Source organism: Coregonus clupeaformis, chromosome 37 (genome assembly GCF_020615455.1).
Source record: "Coregonus clupeaformis isolate EN_2021a chromosome 37, ASM2061545v1, whole genome shotgun sequence".
Lineage (NCBI taxonomy): Eukaryota > Metazoa > Chordata > Actinopteri > Salmoniformes > Salmonidae > Coregonus > Coregonus clupeaformis.
The window spans coordinates 12,150,161-12,168,006 of NC_059228.1; the positions used below are offsets into that span (position 1 = coordinate 12,150,161).

Genomic DNA, 17,846 nt, shown 5'->3' on the forward strand with positions numbered 1-17,846 from the left:
ATCAAATGATTGGCATGGAGATGCAGTTTGGACATTTCACCAGTAAAACAAATAATTATCATTCACGATTGACAGTTATTATGGCCTATTTTGAAATTGGGTTGCCTATGCCTAATTTGGTGTTTTAGGGTAAATATAAACATTTATTTAGACAATATGTGTGGGCATAAGCAGACGTTGCAATTGGAGGATGCATTTTATGCATATTCTATATTGATAGGCTATTCAATTGGCTACATCTGTCGGTACTAACTTTGAGGAAATTGACGTCTTTTTGTGGTTGCACTCCCTCAAATAACAATAAATTGTACTACGCCACTGGTACCTTCCCTCTCATTGGCTAGAATGGTCCCACCTGATCTCACCTCCTCCCACCTGCCTTCCATCTTTGAGGACATGTATTTCCATTGTTAGAGCGGTCACTCAACTATCTTGTCAATATAATAGATATTCTTTGGGAAGAGCCCCCTGACAAAATATTTCACCCCTCACTGCACAGAAGTATTCTCTAGCAGCCTATGGTGAAATTATGACGTTAATAATGGCTCATTTAAATCAGATAATGCAGTTATGAAATAATCTATATACAGTTATGAAATCACTCCAACATGATAGCAAAAGCGCATTTATTTAGTCAGCTGACATTGCACAACTTCAATGAGATCAGAAATATAACATTTTTGAAGATGCACAGTGTGAATATAAGGATATCTCAACAGCAAAGTGGTATGTTGAGATATCAGATACCTCTCAACCCATATACAGATAAACATTGACAAAATTTCAAATGTTCTCCCCCCAAAAAAAGCATGACGTAGCCTAGGCTAGATTAAGCACGTGGAGTAATGAGTAGGATGTTTTCACATGCAAAAGTGATTGCTTTTGATAAACATGCTTTCTGTGCCTTCCCAATGAAAACTAGTTTGAAAATTCAAACATATTTTATGGAAAAGAGATGTAGGTTTTAGACGAAGCACCATGCTGCCTTGTTAACATGAGAGCGGTGCAGATTACTGTTCGATTTGTGAAGGGCGCTCCTCCCTCACCGCTTTTGCCCGTTCATGTCATGGGCCGTAGACTGGTGCACCACGGCTCAGGCCCTCTGTAGCTCAGTTGGTAGAGCATGGCATTTGCAACGCCAGGGTTGTGGGTTCGATGCCCACGGGGTGCCAGTATGAAAATGTATGCACTCACTAACTGTAAATCGCTCTGGATAAGAGCGTCTGCTAAATGACTAAAAATGTTTAAAAAATGTTAATAGAACTCCCTCATTGCCTGCCACGCCCACGGACGTTAATTTCTTCTCCGCAATGAGTTGCTCTGTGCTTGCGCATTGTTGTTTTAGGATGGGTATCTGTATAAGCATTTTGTGACAACTGCTGATGTAAAAAGGGATTTATAAAATACATTTGATTGATCCGAGTACCTCCCTGACCCTTCACCGACAACAAACACATTCAAGGCAGTCTGATTGGTCCAGAAACCGATGGGTTGGTCCAGAAACCGATGGGTAAAGCAGCGGTTTGAAAATGTGTCATTGGCTTTGATACGGATTGGTAAGAGACGATCCAATTGCTGATTACTTTTGTACAACGCCTCTCGTCACCACAAACTACTTCAATGATGGCAGTCTGACTAAAGTATGTAGCAAACTACAATGCAGCGGAATTATTCAGTGCAAGTCGTCAAGCTACTGTGGCCAGGCACACCCAATACCTTACATCCTTCTCCTCCCAATCTTCTCCACCTCCAGCCCTTTAACCCAGATGCATGAAAATGTCTCACTCTTAAACATTATGTATTAACCGCAGTCTTGATTTTTAATAGCCTACTAAACGAACATAAAATATAATTGAACAGTATTTGAAGTTTCACTATGGAAATATACATTCTCTGATTGTGTTCTTTATTGTTATGACTGAAGGCATATCCATGTATTAAAACATATCAAGGCAAACCATTTGGTAATGAACGACATTCTGCCAACTCAACAGCCTTCCTAGCGCTGGATTATAAAATTCATTTTCAGTCAAAAAGCAGCATTTGTATTAAACAAAGTATGGGCTTTTTGTCAATTATATCCCCCCCCCCCCCAAAAAGAAAAGAAATACATTTCCTTCATTATGTCTGATGGTCATTGAACCCTCATCAGCTTCAAAACAGCGTCATGTGAAAAAGAATGAAAGGCTCTAGGAATTCAAACCTATGTGATAAATAATAAGTGGAACATGTAAGTGTGCCCATCCAACAATTGCAGTTGTGGCATGGGACTGAAATTGTTAAGGCTCAGCACAAAGAGGCTGACAGGAAAAATGAAGAATCACACCCAGCCTCACTTCAAACCAGACCATGGCTTTTCTCTGTTACCATCACTCTCTGATGGATTTTTGTTTGATTATTAAGTACTGTTTGTTTCTAATATTTTTATGGTGCACAGACTGAGACTGACATTTGTTTGATCCTTTTAAAAAATATTTTCAGATATTTAGTCAAAAGGACTGAAATCCCCCTCTAGGTTTTCGGACTCGTCGTCATCAGAGAAGAAGTCATCCTCGTCATCTTCATGCCATTCGGGAACGTACTCATCGTCATACCATTCATCCTCCTCTGCCTCATCTCCACCCTCATTGCTGTTGTCAGAGTCACCAGACTCAGAGCCCCCGGCCCTGCAGAGAGCGAAGACCTGGTCTCAACGTGAGCACAGCAAATCAGGAAGAACATTTTCACAGTAATATGCTACTAGATCCAGGAACCAATGTGGAGATCCACTTCCCAAATCTCCCGTACTCACACTTTGTTGGCATCTGTGGTCTTAGAGAGATTTGAAGCTTGAGCAGATTCCTGTTCCTGTCCCGTTTGGGAGTTGTATCCCACTCGAAAGTCCTGTGTTTGGAGAGACCAGATAGGAGGAAACCCTCATGACTTGCCGTTGATTGCACCCAATAAGTATTACCACCACACTTTGTGCTGTGCTCTTCAGAGTGTATAAATCCCTCCCTTGTCCCTACCTGGGTCGAGTGTTGTAGAATGGCCACCAGACGCTCCTGAATGCGGCGGATGAGTTCCAGGCCAGTGTTGAGGTGCTCAGGCTTCAGTAGACGGATGCAGGACGCTAGATCCGTACACTGCAACAGGGTCTCCTCTGGAGGGGAAAGACACAGACAATAAGAACTCATCCATGGTGTATGAAACATCCTTCAAAGTAGGGATGTTCGAATATCCAAACAGACGTTAGTATTCGATTACTTGGGAGAGTAATCATTTGAGAAAAATGCCTTTTATTTTTAGGCTTTGTCAAAAATTATCTATGTTACATAGCCTACAAGGATAGACTATTGCATGCAACATTTTAATAAAATAGTGAGTTTTTGAGTGCGCCCCATAAAAAAGATGCACCGGTAGCCTAAACACATTTCACACGTGTAGCTTGTTGTGTTATTGTCGGTCAATCAAAGCGGCGCAACAGTCAGAGGCTCCATGTGTAGCAAGTGAAGTGGGAGATTTCTAATCAATGCAAAATGGAATTAAAATTACAGAATTAAGTAGGCTACAATGATCAACCAACAGGTAGGCAGTTGTTTCATAGGAATGGAGTTGTTGTAGATATAAAAAAAAATTATTGGTCGACCAAGAGTAGTCTGTTCTTTAGACCAATCAATTGGTTGACATTTAACGTGTATTTTTCCATATTTAGACACATCCAATGTGTTTTAATCTACAGTGAGGGAAAAACGATTTGATCCCCTGCTGATTTTGTACGTTTGCCCACTGACAAAGACATGATCAGTCTATAATTTTAAATGGTAGGTTATTTGAACAGTGAGAGACAGAATAACAACAAAAAAAATACAGAAAAACGCATGTCAATAATGTTATGAATTGATTTGCATTTTAAATGAGGGAAATAAGTATTTGACCCCTCTGCAAAACATGACTTAGTACTTGGTGGCAAAACCCTTGTTGGCAATCAGAGGTCAGATGTTTCTTGTAGTTGGCCACCAGGTTTGCACACATATCAGGAGGGATTTTGTTCCACTCCTCTTTGCAGAGCTTCTCCAAGTCATTAATGTTTCGAGGCTGACGTTTGGCAACTCCAACCTTCAGCTCCCTCCACAGATTTTCTATGGGATTAAGGTCTGGAGACTGGCTAGGCCACTCCAGGACCTTAATGTGCTTCTTCTTGAGCCACTCCTTTGTTGCCTTGGCTGTGTGTTTTGGGTCATTGTCATGCTGGAACACCCATCCATGACCCATTTTCAATGCCCTGGCTGAGGGAAGGAGGTTCTCACCCAAGATTTGACGGTACATGGCCCCGTCCATCGTCCCTTTGATGCGGTGAAGTTGTCCTGTCCCCTTAGCAGAAAAACACCCCCAAAGCATAATGCTTCCACCTCCATGTTTGACGGTGGGGATGGTGTTCTTGGGGTCATAGGCAGCATTCCTCCTCCTCCAAACACGGCGAGTTGAGTTGATGCCAAAGAGCTCGATTTTGGTCTCATCTGACCACAACACTTTCACCCAGTTCTCCTCTGAATCATTCAGATGTTAATTGGCAAACTTCAGACTGCCCTGTATATGTGCTTTCTTGAGCAGAGGGACCTTGCGGGCGCTGCAGGATTTCAGTCCTTCCCGGCGTAGTGTGTTACCAATTGTTTTCTTGGTGACTATGGTCCCAGCTGCCTTGAGATCATTAACAAGATCCTCCCGTGTAGTTCTGGGCTGATTCCTCACCGTTCTCATGATCATTGCAACTCCACGAGGTGAGATCTTGCATGGAGCCCCAGGCCGAGGGAGATTGACAGTGCTTTATTTGCAGTTATTTTGTGTTTCTTCCATTTGCGAATAATCACGCCAACTGTTGTCACCTTCTCACCAAGCTGCTTGGCGATGGTCTTGTAGCCCATTCCAGCCTTGTGTAGATCTACAATCTTGTCCCTGACATCCTTGGAGAGCTCTTTGGTCTTGGCCATGGTGGAGAGTTTGGAATCTGATTGATTGATTGCGTCTGTGGACAGGTGTCTTTTATACAGGTAACAAGCTGAGATTAGGAGTGTGCTCCTAATCTCAGCTCGTTACCTGTTTAAAAGACACCTGGGAGCCAGAGATCTTCCTGATTGAGAGGGGGTCAAATACTTATTTTTTTCATTAAAATGCAAATCAATTTATAACATTTTTGGCATGCGTCTTTCTGGATTTTTTTGTTGTTATTCTGTCTCTCACTGTTCAAATAAACCTACCATTAAAATGATAGACTGATCATTTCTTTGTCAGTGGGCAAACGTACAAAATCAGCAGGGGATCAAATACTTTTTTCCCTCACTGTATATGCACTGAGCTTGTCTGATGCTTTAAGCACACTGTTTGATAAAAATTGACACACATTTATTTGATTGTGCCGGGCAGGGCTCAGACTTTCTGCGCTGTGTTAAAAGAATGACACAGAGTGACTGTGACTAGCACCCGTTCTCTCTCCTCCCTGCTGCAGCGACCACCACAGAACATCTCTCGCTGTCCGTGTTGCTGAAGCTGCAACATAATTACAGCCATTTGACTGAAAAGTTCTGTTACCGAAATCCCTCATTTGTTTAGGAAAAAACATTCCCTATTCCCTCAACACTTGCTCTCTTTACGTGACACATGTATGCATCACATGCACGTGACCAATAAGGCCTGACCTATAATGTATCATAATCACATAACTAAATTGGTTATAACAAACTCCGAACACCATAACAGCAAATTGGATGCAGAGGATGTGACAAACTCGAAACGGGGCAATGTTTACTGGTTGCTCAGGAGGTAAAGGGGAAGTCCGATGTCTGGAATAAATTTGAGTAGTTGTGGAAAATACTGGAGATCAAGAAAAATAAGATAAGGAGCAAGCGCTGCGTGCATATATTGTGTGTTCCAAACAGGTGTTGTTAGATTACAAAAAAATAAATTAGGTGTACCAGAGAGTCTGTTGTAACTTTTTTTTGCTAAGCCTTTATTACAGCAAAGACTAAACAGTCGCATTCATTCGTGAATGCAATTTCTGAAATGGAAGGGCTTATTTATTGTTTACGCTAATTATTCAAGGGTCGCTTTATTTTATAAAACTAAAATGCTTGATTGAATTTCAAATCATGAATGACTCGCCGAATGCTGTGTGATGACAAGAACGAATGAATTATTGATTCAGTAGCCTATTTAAGTATTGAAATATAGGCCTAAATAAGTTACGGTATTAATACTAAACAGGATGCGCTCTTAGTCCTACAGCTCGATGTGGTTATACAGTGCCTTCGGAAAGTATTCAGACCCTTTCCCCTTTTCTACATTTTGTTACGTTACAGCCTTATTCTAAAATTGATTCAATAAAAACAAATCTCATCAATCTACACACAATACCCCATATTGACAAAGCAAAAACAGGTTTTTAGACATTTTTGCAATCATTTTTAGAAAACAGAAATACCTTATTTACATATGTATTCAGACCCTTTGCTATGAGACTCGAAATTGAGATCAGGTGCATCCTGTTTCCATTGATCATCCTTGAGATGTTTTTACAACTTGGAGTCCACCTGTGTTAAATTCAATTGATTAGACATGATTTGGAAAGGCACACACCTGTCTATATAAGGTCCCACAGTTGACAGTGCATGTCAGAGCAAAAACCAAGCCATGAGGTCGAAGGAATTGTCCGTAGAGCTCCGAGACAGGATTGTGTCGAGGCACAAATCTGGGGAAGGGTACCAAAAAATGTCTGCAGCATTGAAGGTCCCCAAGAACACAGTGGCCTCCATCATTCTTAAATGGAAGAAGACTCTTCCTAGAGCAGGCCACCCGGCCAAACTGAGCAATTGGGGGAGAAGGGCCTTGGTCAGGGAGGAGACCAAGAACCCGATGGTCACTCTGACAGAGCTCCAGAGTTCCTCTGTGGAGATGGGAGAACCTTCCAGAAGGACAACCATCTCTGCAGCACTCCACCAAATCAGGCCTTTATGGTAGTGGCCAGACGGAAGCCACTCCTCAGTAAAAGGTACGACAGCCTGCTTGGAGTTTGCCAAAAGGCACCTACAGGATTCTCAGACCATGAGAAACTAGATTCTCGGGTCTGATGAAACCCAGATTGAACTCTTTGGCCTGAATGCCAAGCGTCACACGTTTGGAGGAAACCTGGCACCACCCCTAAGGTGAAGCATTGAGGTGGCAGCATCATGCTGTGGGGATGTTTTTCAGCGGCAGGGACTGAGAGACTAGTCAGGATTGAGGGAAAGATTAACAGAGCAAAATACAGAGAGAGCCTTGATATTTATTTTATACATTTGCTAAAATGTCTAAAAACCTGTTTTTACTTTGTCATTATGGGGTATTGTGTGTAGATTGATGAGGGAAAAAAACTATTTAATCAATTTTATAATAAGGCTGTAAGGTAACAAAGTGGAAAAAGTCTAGGGGTCTGAATACTTTCCAAATGCACTGTACAAGGCTGCTATACTAAGCCTACTAATGATAATGACATTACTTATTATTATAATGATGATCATAACAATAAGGAGATCAAGAAAATTTGGAACAGTGTAAACACTAAATAAATAACAAATAATACCTTCTAACGAAGAAAAGTGTAAAGCCTTTATTACAGCATAGCAAAGATTCAAAACAGCAGAATTTGTGAAATTGTTTATCCGACATGTTGTGGTTGCATGAGGCTTGGTGTTCACGGAATCAGCAGGCTATTAAACAAACACTCAAACAGGCAACAGAAGCAGGATCTGCCAGGCAGATTTAACAGTTAGGCTATTGATTATAGACCTAATTAAGTTGGGGTTCCCCCTCTCCTCACTTTATTTTAGACAATTAAGGCAAGGGCTGTTTTCTCATCTAACTCCACTGCTGCCTCCGCCGCATTGTTCTCAAAACCAATATGCTGGTTAACTTTCCTATTATGCACATAGCAACATGGTCTAGGAAAAGGCGCCAATTCAACAGCGCCCTAATGTTTCAGAACCGCGGACAACGACCACTATCCAACGCGGGAGAAAGCGTATTTGTTATAAAATATTGTTCTTATGTAATATAAACATATACAATTTCAGTAGCACGTCTTAAGAGTGATGGACATTACCATCCCCACGGCCTCCACAATGGACAAAAAAAATGGAGTCAGCCCTAGTTGTACACAAGGACACCTAAAAATTCGATTAGCCTGGCTTCTGTAGCTAGCTTCTTTACAATGATTTGATGCAGTCAAGATAGGCACTACCAGATGGTATGATGGACAAACTTGTTGCTGTCATAGGTTATCTAACTAGTGCGAATCAGTTTGGCTACTTTCTCGCTCTCCCTCCATGCCACTAGCTACGTTTCCATCCAATTAGTGACAGATTTTCATGCGAATATTCTAGAATCCGCATAAAATATTTTCTTCCCACCAGTGGTGTTTCCAAATGGACTTGTTGCGGATAAAAACCAGTGCACACAAAATGTACTTTTCCATGTACCGAATAAAAATCTAAAGTTTCCATCACATTTTCAACTCCACCGATAGATGTCACAAAAACGGTTGTGTTAAATAGCAAATGTGTCTCTGGTCTTGGCACGTGCGCTCTAGCCAACAACCGCTCGCAGGTACAGTGCAGGTAAGCTAGTCTACATTACGATATTATGATAAGAGCGAGAATATTTGTATTTGTCAAACGGCAGTTAAGCATCAATCATCAAGTCACCAGAATAAGACCCTCGATATTTATTGGAAAGGAGCATCAAGGTCACGTGCACTTTCACCACCCTGTGAAGTTCATCAACTTATTTCAACTGTACCCTAATAAACTGTGTGGTTTCCCGAGTCGTAGTGACTCCAAGTTTACTTCGATATTATGGTTATTATGTCAATATTTGTGCATAAAGGAGTTTCCACCGCCAAACAAATTCTGTCGGCATTCAAATTTTTACTGAAACTTCCTGTTCCATCACAGCTGTCATTATTATTTTTTTTACAAATATGGTATGACTTCAGCCCTATTAGAAATCCCCTCCTCCACCCTTCTGCTGAAACAAGCAGAGTGCAGCACACCGGCAAGTCTCCATTGAAGTAAACATTTTACAAAATCATATTATTCTAATAGTGAAATCATTTCAAATGCCAATCTGTACTTAATAGAAATTTGCCTTGACAATCTTACAATGATCCTTTTCCTTCCCGATATACAGTGCCTTCAGAAAGTATTCATACCCCTTGCCACCACCATGCTTGAAAATGAAAATATGAAGTGGTACTCAGTGACGTTGTGTTTGCCCCAAACATAACACTTTGTATTCAGGTCATAAAGTTAATTTCTTTGCCACATTTTTTGCAGTTTTACTTTAATGCCTTATTGCAAACAGGATGCATATTTTGGAATATTTTTATTCTGTACAGGCTTCCTACTTTTCAAATTCGGCCTCCTGGTGAAATCCCTGAGCGGTTTCCTTCCTCTCCGGCAACTGAGTAAGGAAGGACGCCTGTATATATTTGTAGTGATTGGGTGTATTGATACGCCATCCAAAGTGTAATTAATAACTTCACCATGCTCAAAGGGATATTCAATGTCTGCTTTCTTTTTTTAACCATCCACCAATAGGTGCCCTTCTTGGCGAGCCATTGGAAAACCTCCCTGGTCTGTGTTTGAAATTCACTGCTCGAATTAGGGACCTTACAAATAATTGATGGTGTGGGGTACAGAGATGAAGTAATCATGTTAAACAATATTATTGCACACAGAGTGAGTCCATGCAACTTATGTGACTTATGAACATTTTTACTCCTGAACTTATTTAGGCTTGTCATAACAAAGGGGTTGAATACTTATTGACTTAAGACATTAAAGCTTTTCATTTTTTATTAATTTGTAAAATTTCTAAAAACATAATTCCACTTTCACATTATGGGGTATTGTGTTTAGGCCAGTGACACAAAATCTCAATTTAATCAATTTTAAATTCAGGCTGTAACACAACAAAATGTGGAAAAGTTCAAGGGGTGTGAATACTTTCTGAAGGCACTGTAATTCCTGCAGGTCTTACCCAGCAGGATCTGTAGGGCGTTGGTGTGAAGCTCCAGGGCTTCCATTTGCTGCTCCATCACATCCATCTTCTCTGTGTCCTGGTTGTAGTAGCTGTACACACATGAGTAGGCCAGCACCTATATGGCACAGTCAGGCAAGGGATCCATATTAGTCATATGGATACATCTTTTGAATGCTGACAAGGTTCATCATGAATAGGGCTCTTGCGGTGACCGTATTACCGCCACACCGGCAGTCATGACCTCAGTAAAATGCCATGTGACCGTTGAGTCATGGTAATCTCCTCTTATGCACTCTGGACATGCGTCGGTAGTACCCAACAAATTAACGACCATAAGGTCACTTAATGGCCTGGTACTCAGGGCTCTATTGTCCCTCAAACACTTATCATCAAAACAGTATTGTGCTTTTAAAACTCACCTCATTGTGATTGATCAAATTGAAGAAAGAAATTCAACAGGTTGAAACAGTGGAAAACATGGTCGTTGTGGATGTTGTTTCAAAGCCTAACAACGAAATTGGCAGCACTTTCTAAAGGTGATGATTCATTCAAAGACAACCATATGCATATTAGAGTTTATCCATATACATATGAGGCCAAGCCCGAAACCCCCCGAATTAAAATAATGTTTGTGCCGTTATACGATACATATCGTACACATGGCAGAAAAACATTTAAAAAACTGATTTAAGTTGTTTTTGGTTCATAATTGGTCTAGCCTATACTCCAAAAATTAAACAAATTCTAGTAATCGCCTTTGAGTGTGGACTGTATTATTATGCATACTGGATGGACTGTTTACCTTATACTACACTCCAAACTTCCTATCCATGAGTCTGGGAGAGAACGTATAGGCCTAGGAGATGCTGTTGGTTCATTGATTGTGCAGGGCGCCTTACAGAGTTAGCCTACAATTATAGTGAATTTGCATTGGATTTTGAATAGCCTAGTAATAGGCTTTAGCTACATGATCTCACCACCGTGCGTTTCCATCTCTCGCTCTCCTTCATTCCTTTCTCAAGCATGCAGAGAGGGGCTGGCAACAGTTTAATGAAATAGTAACATGTTTTCACAACAAAACATAGGCTATCGATGTTCATTAACAGATTTCACTTGGTTTCCCAAATTAAGCACTGGGAAGCTGCAGGAACATGGTTGGAGAGCCCATGGCATAGAGTTTTGGGGGGGAATATCATCTGTCGTGCAGCAAGATGCTGCATGCTCCTCAATCACAGTGCCATCCGTTTTGTCTCCAAAGCCCCATACACTACCCACCACTGTGACCTGTACGCTCTTGTTGGCTGGTCCTCACTACATGTTCGTCGTCAACGAACCGGTGGGAAAGCGGACTCCATTCGCTATTCGAGTGCATACAGATTACATATTTCTTCCCATGCCCCTTTGATAATGGGTCATTCTGAATCTAAACTAATTTTACATATTAGTAAAGATGAGATTAAATTGAGAACAACACGTGCAGCCTGAGGCAAGGAGCAGAGCGTAAATTTGTTTTGCGACTTTCTCAAATTATCAATAGCCTATAGTCGCACCATGCAGCCCATATGTTTAAGATTTCTAAGACATTCTAAGGTGTGTATAATTTATACAAAAATATAAACGCAACATGTAAAGTGTTGGTCCCATGTTTCATGAGCTGAAATAAAATATCCCAGAAAATGTTCCATACACACAAAAAGCGTATTTCTCTAAAATGTTGTGCACAAATGTGTTTACATCCCTGTTAATGAGCATTTCTCCTTTGCCAAGATAATCCATCCACCTGACAGGTGTGGAATATCAAGAAGCTGATTAAACAGCATGATCATTACACAGGTGCACCTTGTGCTGGGGGACAATAAAAGGCCACTCTAAAATGTGCAGTTTTGTCACAACACAATGCCACAGAGGTCTCAAGTTGAGGGAGAGTGCAATTGGCATGCTGACTGCAGGAATGTCCACCAGAGCTGTTGCCAGAGAATTTAATGTTAATTTCTCTACCATAATCCACCTCTAACGTCATTTTAAATTTTTGAGGATTTGGCAGTATGTCTAACCGGCCTCACAACCGCAGACCACGTGTAACCATGCCAGCCCTGGACCTCCACATCCAGCTTCATCACCTGCGGGATTGTCTGAGACCAGCCACCCGAACAGCTGATGAAACAGGGTTTGCAAAACCAAAGAATTTCAGTACAAATGTTCAGAAACCGTCGTCTCAGGGAAGTTCATCTGTGGCTCGTCGTCCTTACCAGGGTCTTGACCTGACTGCAGTTCGGCTTCGTAACCGACTTCAGTGGGCAAATCCTCACCTTCGATGGCCACTAGCACGCCGGAGAAGTGTGCTCTTCACAGATGAATCCCAGTTTCAACTGTACCAGGCAGATGGCAGCGCGGTTTGCTGATATCAACGAGTGCCCAATGGTGGCCGGTGGGTTTATGGTATGGGCAGGCATAAGCTACGGACAACAAACACAATTGCATTTTATCGATGGCAATTTGAATTCACAGAGATACCGTGACGAGATACTGAGGCCCAATGTCATGCCATTCATCCACCGCCTCATGTTTCAGCATGATAATGCACGGCCCCATGTCGCAAGGATCTGTACACAATTGCTGGAAGCTGAATATGTCCCAGTTCTTCCATGGCCTGCATACTCACCAGACATGTCACCCATTGAGCATGTTTGGGATGCTCTGGATCGACGTTTACGACAACGTGTGCCAGTTCCCGCCAATATCCAGCAACTTCGCCCAGCCATTGAATAGGAGTGGGACAACATTCCACAGGCCACAATCAACAGCCTGATCAACTCTATGCGAAGGAGATGTGTCATGCTGAATGAGGCAAATGGTGGTCACACCAGATACTGACTGGTTTTCTGATCCATGCCCCTACCTTTTTTTTTTATAAGGCATCTGTGACCAATAGGTGCATATCTGTATTCCCAGTCATCTGAAATCCATAGATTAGGGCCTAATTAATTTATTTCAATTGACTGACTGAAATTGTTGCGTTTATATTTTTGTTCAGTGTACAACTAAAGTTGCAAAATAACTCAATCTAGCGTATAGGACTGGTTTCAAATGATCACTTTTACACTCAACATAACTACGTCAAATGCGCACTCGCACCGGAATGGGAAAAATACCCTTTATATTTTATTCAACTAAGTTCAATTATATTCTTCTTACTATAAAATCACATACTATAAAATAATGGCACGAGACCTATACGCATATGTTGTCTGCTAAATGAACAAGCCTACTTACAGCCTATGGCATGGTGCATAGCCAGATAACATTTAGTAGGCACTCATTCACTCATTCTGTTCTTCTGAAATACATTTGATTCATATCATGTTTCTTTAGACCTGCCTAAAATAAAGGATATATTGTGATGGTGTATATTAAATTGACTTATTATACTTTTTTAAATGTTGATGTTCCAAAAGCGCGCATCAGCGGCTTGTATGCTTAGAGGCCTGCAGATGCTAAACGTGTTTATGTTAATTAACGGTCAATTACCGTGAGCCTGGCAGACTTTTGCATGACAACCAGCTGACAACATTTCATGATCGCCACAGCCCTAATGAATCTTTCATGTCAGATTGCATGGTGATTGCTTACATTTCTCTACAGATTGGTCGGTTATTTTCTTATTAGTTTACTTCCTCTTACCTTGCGAGCTTGAGCGAGGACTTTGCAGGCATCAATAACAAACGTCAAGGACTTCATTTGCAGGGCTTCATTGATGGAGGAGACTTTGCTCTCTAGATTGATGGCAAAGTCCTTGGCTTGGTTGTGGAAAGTGCATCTCTCGTTGTAGTCTTGGAACTTCTTTTCCTGCCTTGCTGCTTTACTCACCTGCAGCCAGAAAAAAAGTGGATCACTGCATTGGAAATCAACAGAACTTGTTGTGTTGTATTAAAGCAGGGTTTCCCAAACTTGGTCCTGGGGCCCCACCCTGGATTGCACATTGTGTTTTGGGTAAGGTTTTGCCCAATAGGAACTGAATGGTGAATGGAGTAATTTTCTTTCCAAGTTAGTAGATAAGATGTTTCTGAACACTGAAAGATCATGAATGAAAAATGAATAATAATGAGTGAGAAGGTTACAAAGGCTAAAACAATACATGCTAACCTCACCATTACCAATAACAGGGGAGGTATGATCTTTGCGCTTCTAACTTTCTCACTCATAATTGTTCATGGTTCAGTCATGATTATCCATAATAATGGTAGCATCCACATTAATGTAGAATTGTTCAGAAACATGAGAAAATACATTATTCACCATTCAGTTCCTATTGGGCAAAATATAATCTGAAACACAACCAAAACAAACTGCAAATGCATCCAACGAGTTTGTAGAGTCACAAGCTTGATGTAGTCATTGAGTGCAAAGACAAAATACTAAACGTTTGACTCCTTTAATACAGTAATCGAATTTGTCCAAATACTTGACTTCCTCAAATACATAGTGCTTTCATTTCTAAACGGTGAAACATATGTATGAAAATACCCTCAAATAAAAAGGTGACATTCTGTAAAGTCGCCTCATGAAACATTTCATCAAATCCAAAATGGTGGAGTACAGAGCCAAATTAAAAATGTTCACTTCACTGTCCAAATACATATGGAGGGGAGTGTAAATACTCTGCAATTCATGGAAACCCTTTGCATTTGTACAAAATCGTATGAAGCACAAACTTAATTTAATCAAGTCATATGGACTTACCATAGCTGAGCAGTTGAAGTAATCTTTGTGGGTTGGTTTCCATGGCTTGAGACACCTCCAGCAAAATCCATGGTTACATTTGGCACAAGTCATACTGAAAAAGAATTAGAGTGGCAGTAACAGTGATGCCTATAAATCCCTACAACATACTTTGGTAAACCTTGAAATGGTTTGATGGAAATCGACAGAGAACAGGGCTGAGGATTGACACGGGTCCAGTGGCTTTATACTTACTGTAGGCAGCCTTCATTCTTCTCTATCTGGGCCTGGCAGCTAGGGCAGCGTTTGGAGATGAGTTTGGCAAGGTGCTTACTCTGGGCTTCCATGGTCATACCCTCGTAGTAGCCACCATCGTCCATCCACTGGGACATGTGACTGCAGCTGGCTGGGTAGTGAGCCTGGGGAGAAAGTGGGGGTTAAGAAATCAGCATAAATCTATACTCTGTGCTTGCTTGTGTCTCTATGAACAAAAATACTGTATGTACTAGATAGATTTACACTACACCAAGTCTGATGGATAACCATACAAATATGGATTTCTGATTCAATGCCATTGAAGTAAAAAAAAGAAGACAAATAAACCACAAAAAAAACATTAATGAGGACAGGAGATGTGCATGACAGCTCAGTGCTAACCTCTGGGAAGTTGCAGCTGAAGCAGGAGGACCAGCAGCACTTTGAACAGTTGCCCATGCTGCCGATGTTGTCCCTGCACAGGATCTGGTCACAGCCTACGGGGTTGGTGCACCAGGTCAGGTTGGAGCAGCACTCCACGTAGCCCCGGAGGAGCGCGTTCTCATACTGGGGGGAAACAGATGACAGGAGCGGAGGGGCCTCAGAGGATGGATAGGTGCTACTGTTTTAAACTCACGATCAGCAAACAAACATGTACAACTGGATATGTATAACTTTATGGGTTTATATACAGTACATTAAAGTATTCAGACCCCTTGACTTTTTCCACATTTTGTTACATTACAGCCTTATTCTAAAATGGATTAAATAAATAAAAATGCTCATCAATCTACACACAATACCCCATAATGACAAAGCGAAAACAGGTTGTTAGAAATCTTTGCCAATCTATAAAAAGTAAAAAACAGAAATACCTTATTTACATAAGTATTCAGACCCTTTGCTATGAGACTCAAAATTGAGCTCAGGTGCATCCTGCTTCCATTGATCATCCTTTATGTTTTTACAACTTGATTGGAGTCCACCTGTGGTAAATTCAATTGATTGGACATGATTTGGAAAGGCACACACCGGTCTATATAAGGTCCCACAGTTGACAGTGCATGTCAGAGCAAAAAACAAGCCATGAGGTCGAAGGAATTGTCTGTAGAGCTACGAGACAGGATTGTGTGGAGGCACAGATCTGGGGAAGGGTACCAAACAATTTCTGCAGCATTGAAAGTCCCCAAGAACACAGTGGCCTCCATCATTCTTTAAATGGAAAAGGTTTCCTAGAGCTGGCCGCCCGGCCAAACTGAGCAATCGGGGTGAAGGACCTTGGTCAGGGAGGTGACCAAGAACCCGATGGTCACTCTGACAGAGCTCTACATATTTCCTCTGTGGAGATGGGAGAACCTTCCAGAAGGACAACCATCTCTGCAGCACTCCACCAATCAGATGGAAGCCACTGCTCAGTAAAAGGCACAACAGCCCGCTTGGAGTTTGCCAAAAGGCACCTAAAGGACTCTCAGACCATGAGAAACAAGATTCTCTGGTCTGATGAAACCAAGATTGAACTCTTTGGCCTGAATGCCAAGCGTCACGTCTGGAGGAAACCTGGCACCATCCCTACGGTGAAGCATGGTGGTGGCAGCATCATGCTGTAGGGATGTTTTTCAGCGGCAGGGACTGGGAGACTAGTCAGGAGCAAGGGAAAGATGAATGGAGCAAAGTACAGCGAGATCCTTGATGAAAACCTGCTCCAGAGCGCTCAGGACCTCAGACTGGGGTAAAGGTACACCTTCCAACAGGACAACGACCCTAAGCACACAGCCAAGACAACGCAGGAGTGGCTTCAGGAGAAGTCTCTGAATGTCCTTGAGTGGCCCAGACAGAGTCCGGACTTGAACCCAATCAAACATCTCTGGAGAGACCTGAAAATAGCTGTGCAGCGACACTCCCCATCCAACCTGACAGTTTGAGAAGGTCTGCAAAGAATAATGGGAGAAACTCCCCAAATACAGGTGTCCCAAGCTTGTAGCGTCATACCCAAGAACACTCGAGGCTGTAATCGGTGCCAAAGGTGCTTCAACAAAGTACTGAGTAAAGGGTATGAATACTTATGTAAATGTGATATGTCCATTTTTCTTTTTAATACATTTGCAAAAATTTCTAAAAACCTGTTTTTGCTTTGTCATTATGGGGTATTGTGTGTAGATTGATGATATATATATATATATATATATTTTTTAGAATAAGGCTGTAACGTAACAATGTGGGGAAAAAATCAAGGGGTTTGAATACTTTCCGAATGCACTAAGTGTGTTGCTCTCATTGGGCTGTGTGTGGGGTGGGGGGGGGCAGACCTTGGCGATGGTGTCCTTGTTGGTCAGGATGTTGAAGAAGAACTGAGAGGTAGGTTGTGCTCGGCAGTCTGTTATTGGACAGTTGCAGTTCATCACCAGGTTCTGCTCAATTCTGGCCGTGAGGTACTCCTGCCAGCAAGACTGTAGGAAGGAAAAATAAATAAAGAATCATGAAATGGGAGTCCTGTGATGAACTGTTCACACATCAATTAGGAGCGGATGTTACGACTCCACATGTACAGATTCATTCATTCTTAAAGCAGCAATCAGCAGTTGAAACAATAACAAAGTACACTCCTCACCCGTTTCGGTAAAAAGCTGAGGGATAGGGTTGGAGAAATGTAACCACTCAAATTCATAAACAAAACATGCATTGTTTGCAGTAAGGCACTAAAGTAAAACTGCAAACAATGTAGCAAAGAAATGTACTTCATGTCCTGAAGCAAATCCAACACATCACTGAGAACCAATCTTCATATTTTCAAGCATGGTGGTGGCTGCATCATGTTATGG

General features: G+C 41.6%; 1 protein-coding gene across 4 annotated transcripts in view; it reads right to left on the minus strand.

Annotated features, from left to right (window-relative positions):
• Window positions 1–1,178: 1,178 nt before the first annotated feature.
• Window positions 1,179–17,846, minus strand: part of LOC121553716 (cullin-9) — a 52,546-nt gene continuing 35,878 nt past the window's right edge. For all 4 annotated transcript variants that reach the window (XM_041867044.2, XM_041867043.2, XM_041867042.2 and 1 more), the window contains 9 exons: window positions 17,334–17,474; window positions 15,430–15,594; window positions 15,028–15,191; window positions 14,794–14,887; window positions 13,735–13,920; window positions 10,051–10,168; window positions 3,009–3,142; window positions 2,792–2,883; window positions 1,179–2,666 (listed from right to left, as the gene is read on the minus strand). In XM_041867044.2, the coding sequence (XP_041722978.2) occupies window positions 2,486–2,666; window positions 2,792–2,883; window positions 3,009–3,142; window positions 10,051–10,168; window positions 13,735–13,920; window positions 14,794–14,887; window positions 15,028–15,191; window positions 15,430–15,594; window positions 17,334–17,474 (1,275 nt within the window). In that variant the 3' untranslated portion in view covers window positions 1,179–2,485. The remainder of the gene's footprint in view (window positions 2,667–2,791; window positions 2,884–3,008; window positions 3,143–10,050; window positions 10,169–13,734; window positions 13,921–14,793; window positions 14,888–15,027; window positions 15,192–15,429; window positions 15,595–17,333; window positions 17,475–17,846) is intronic.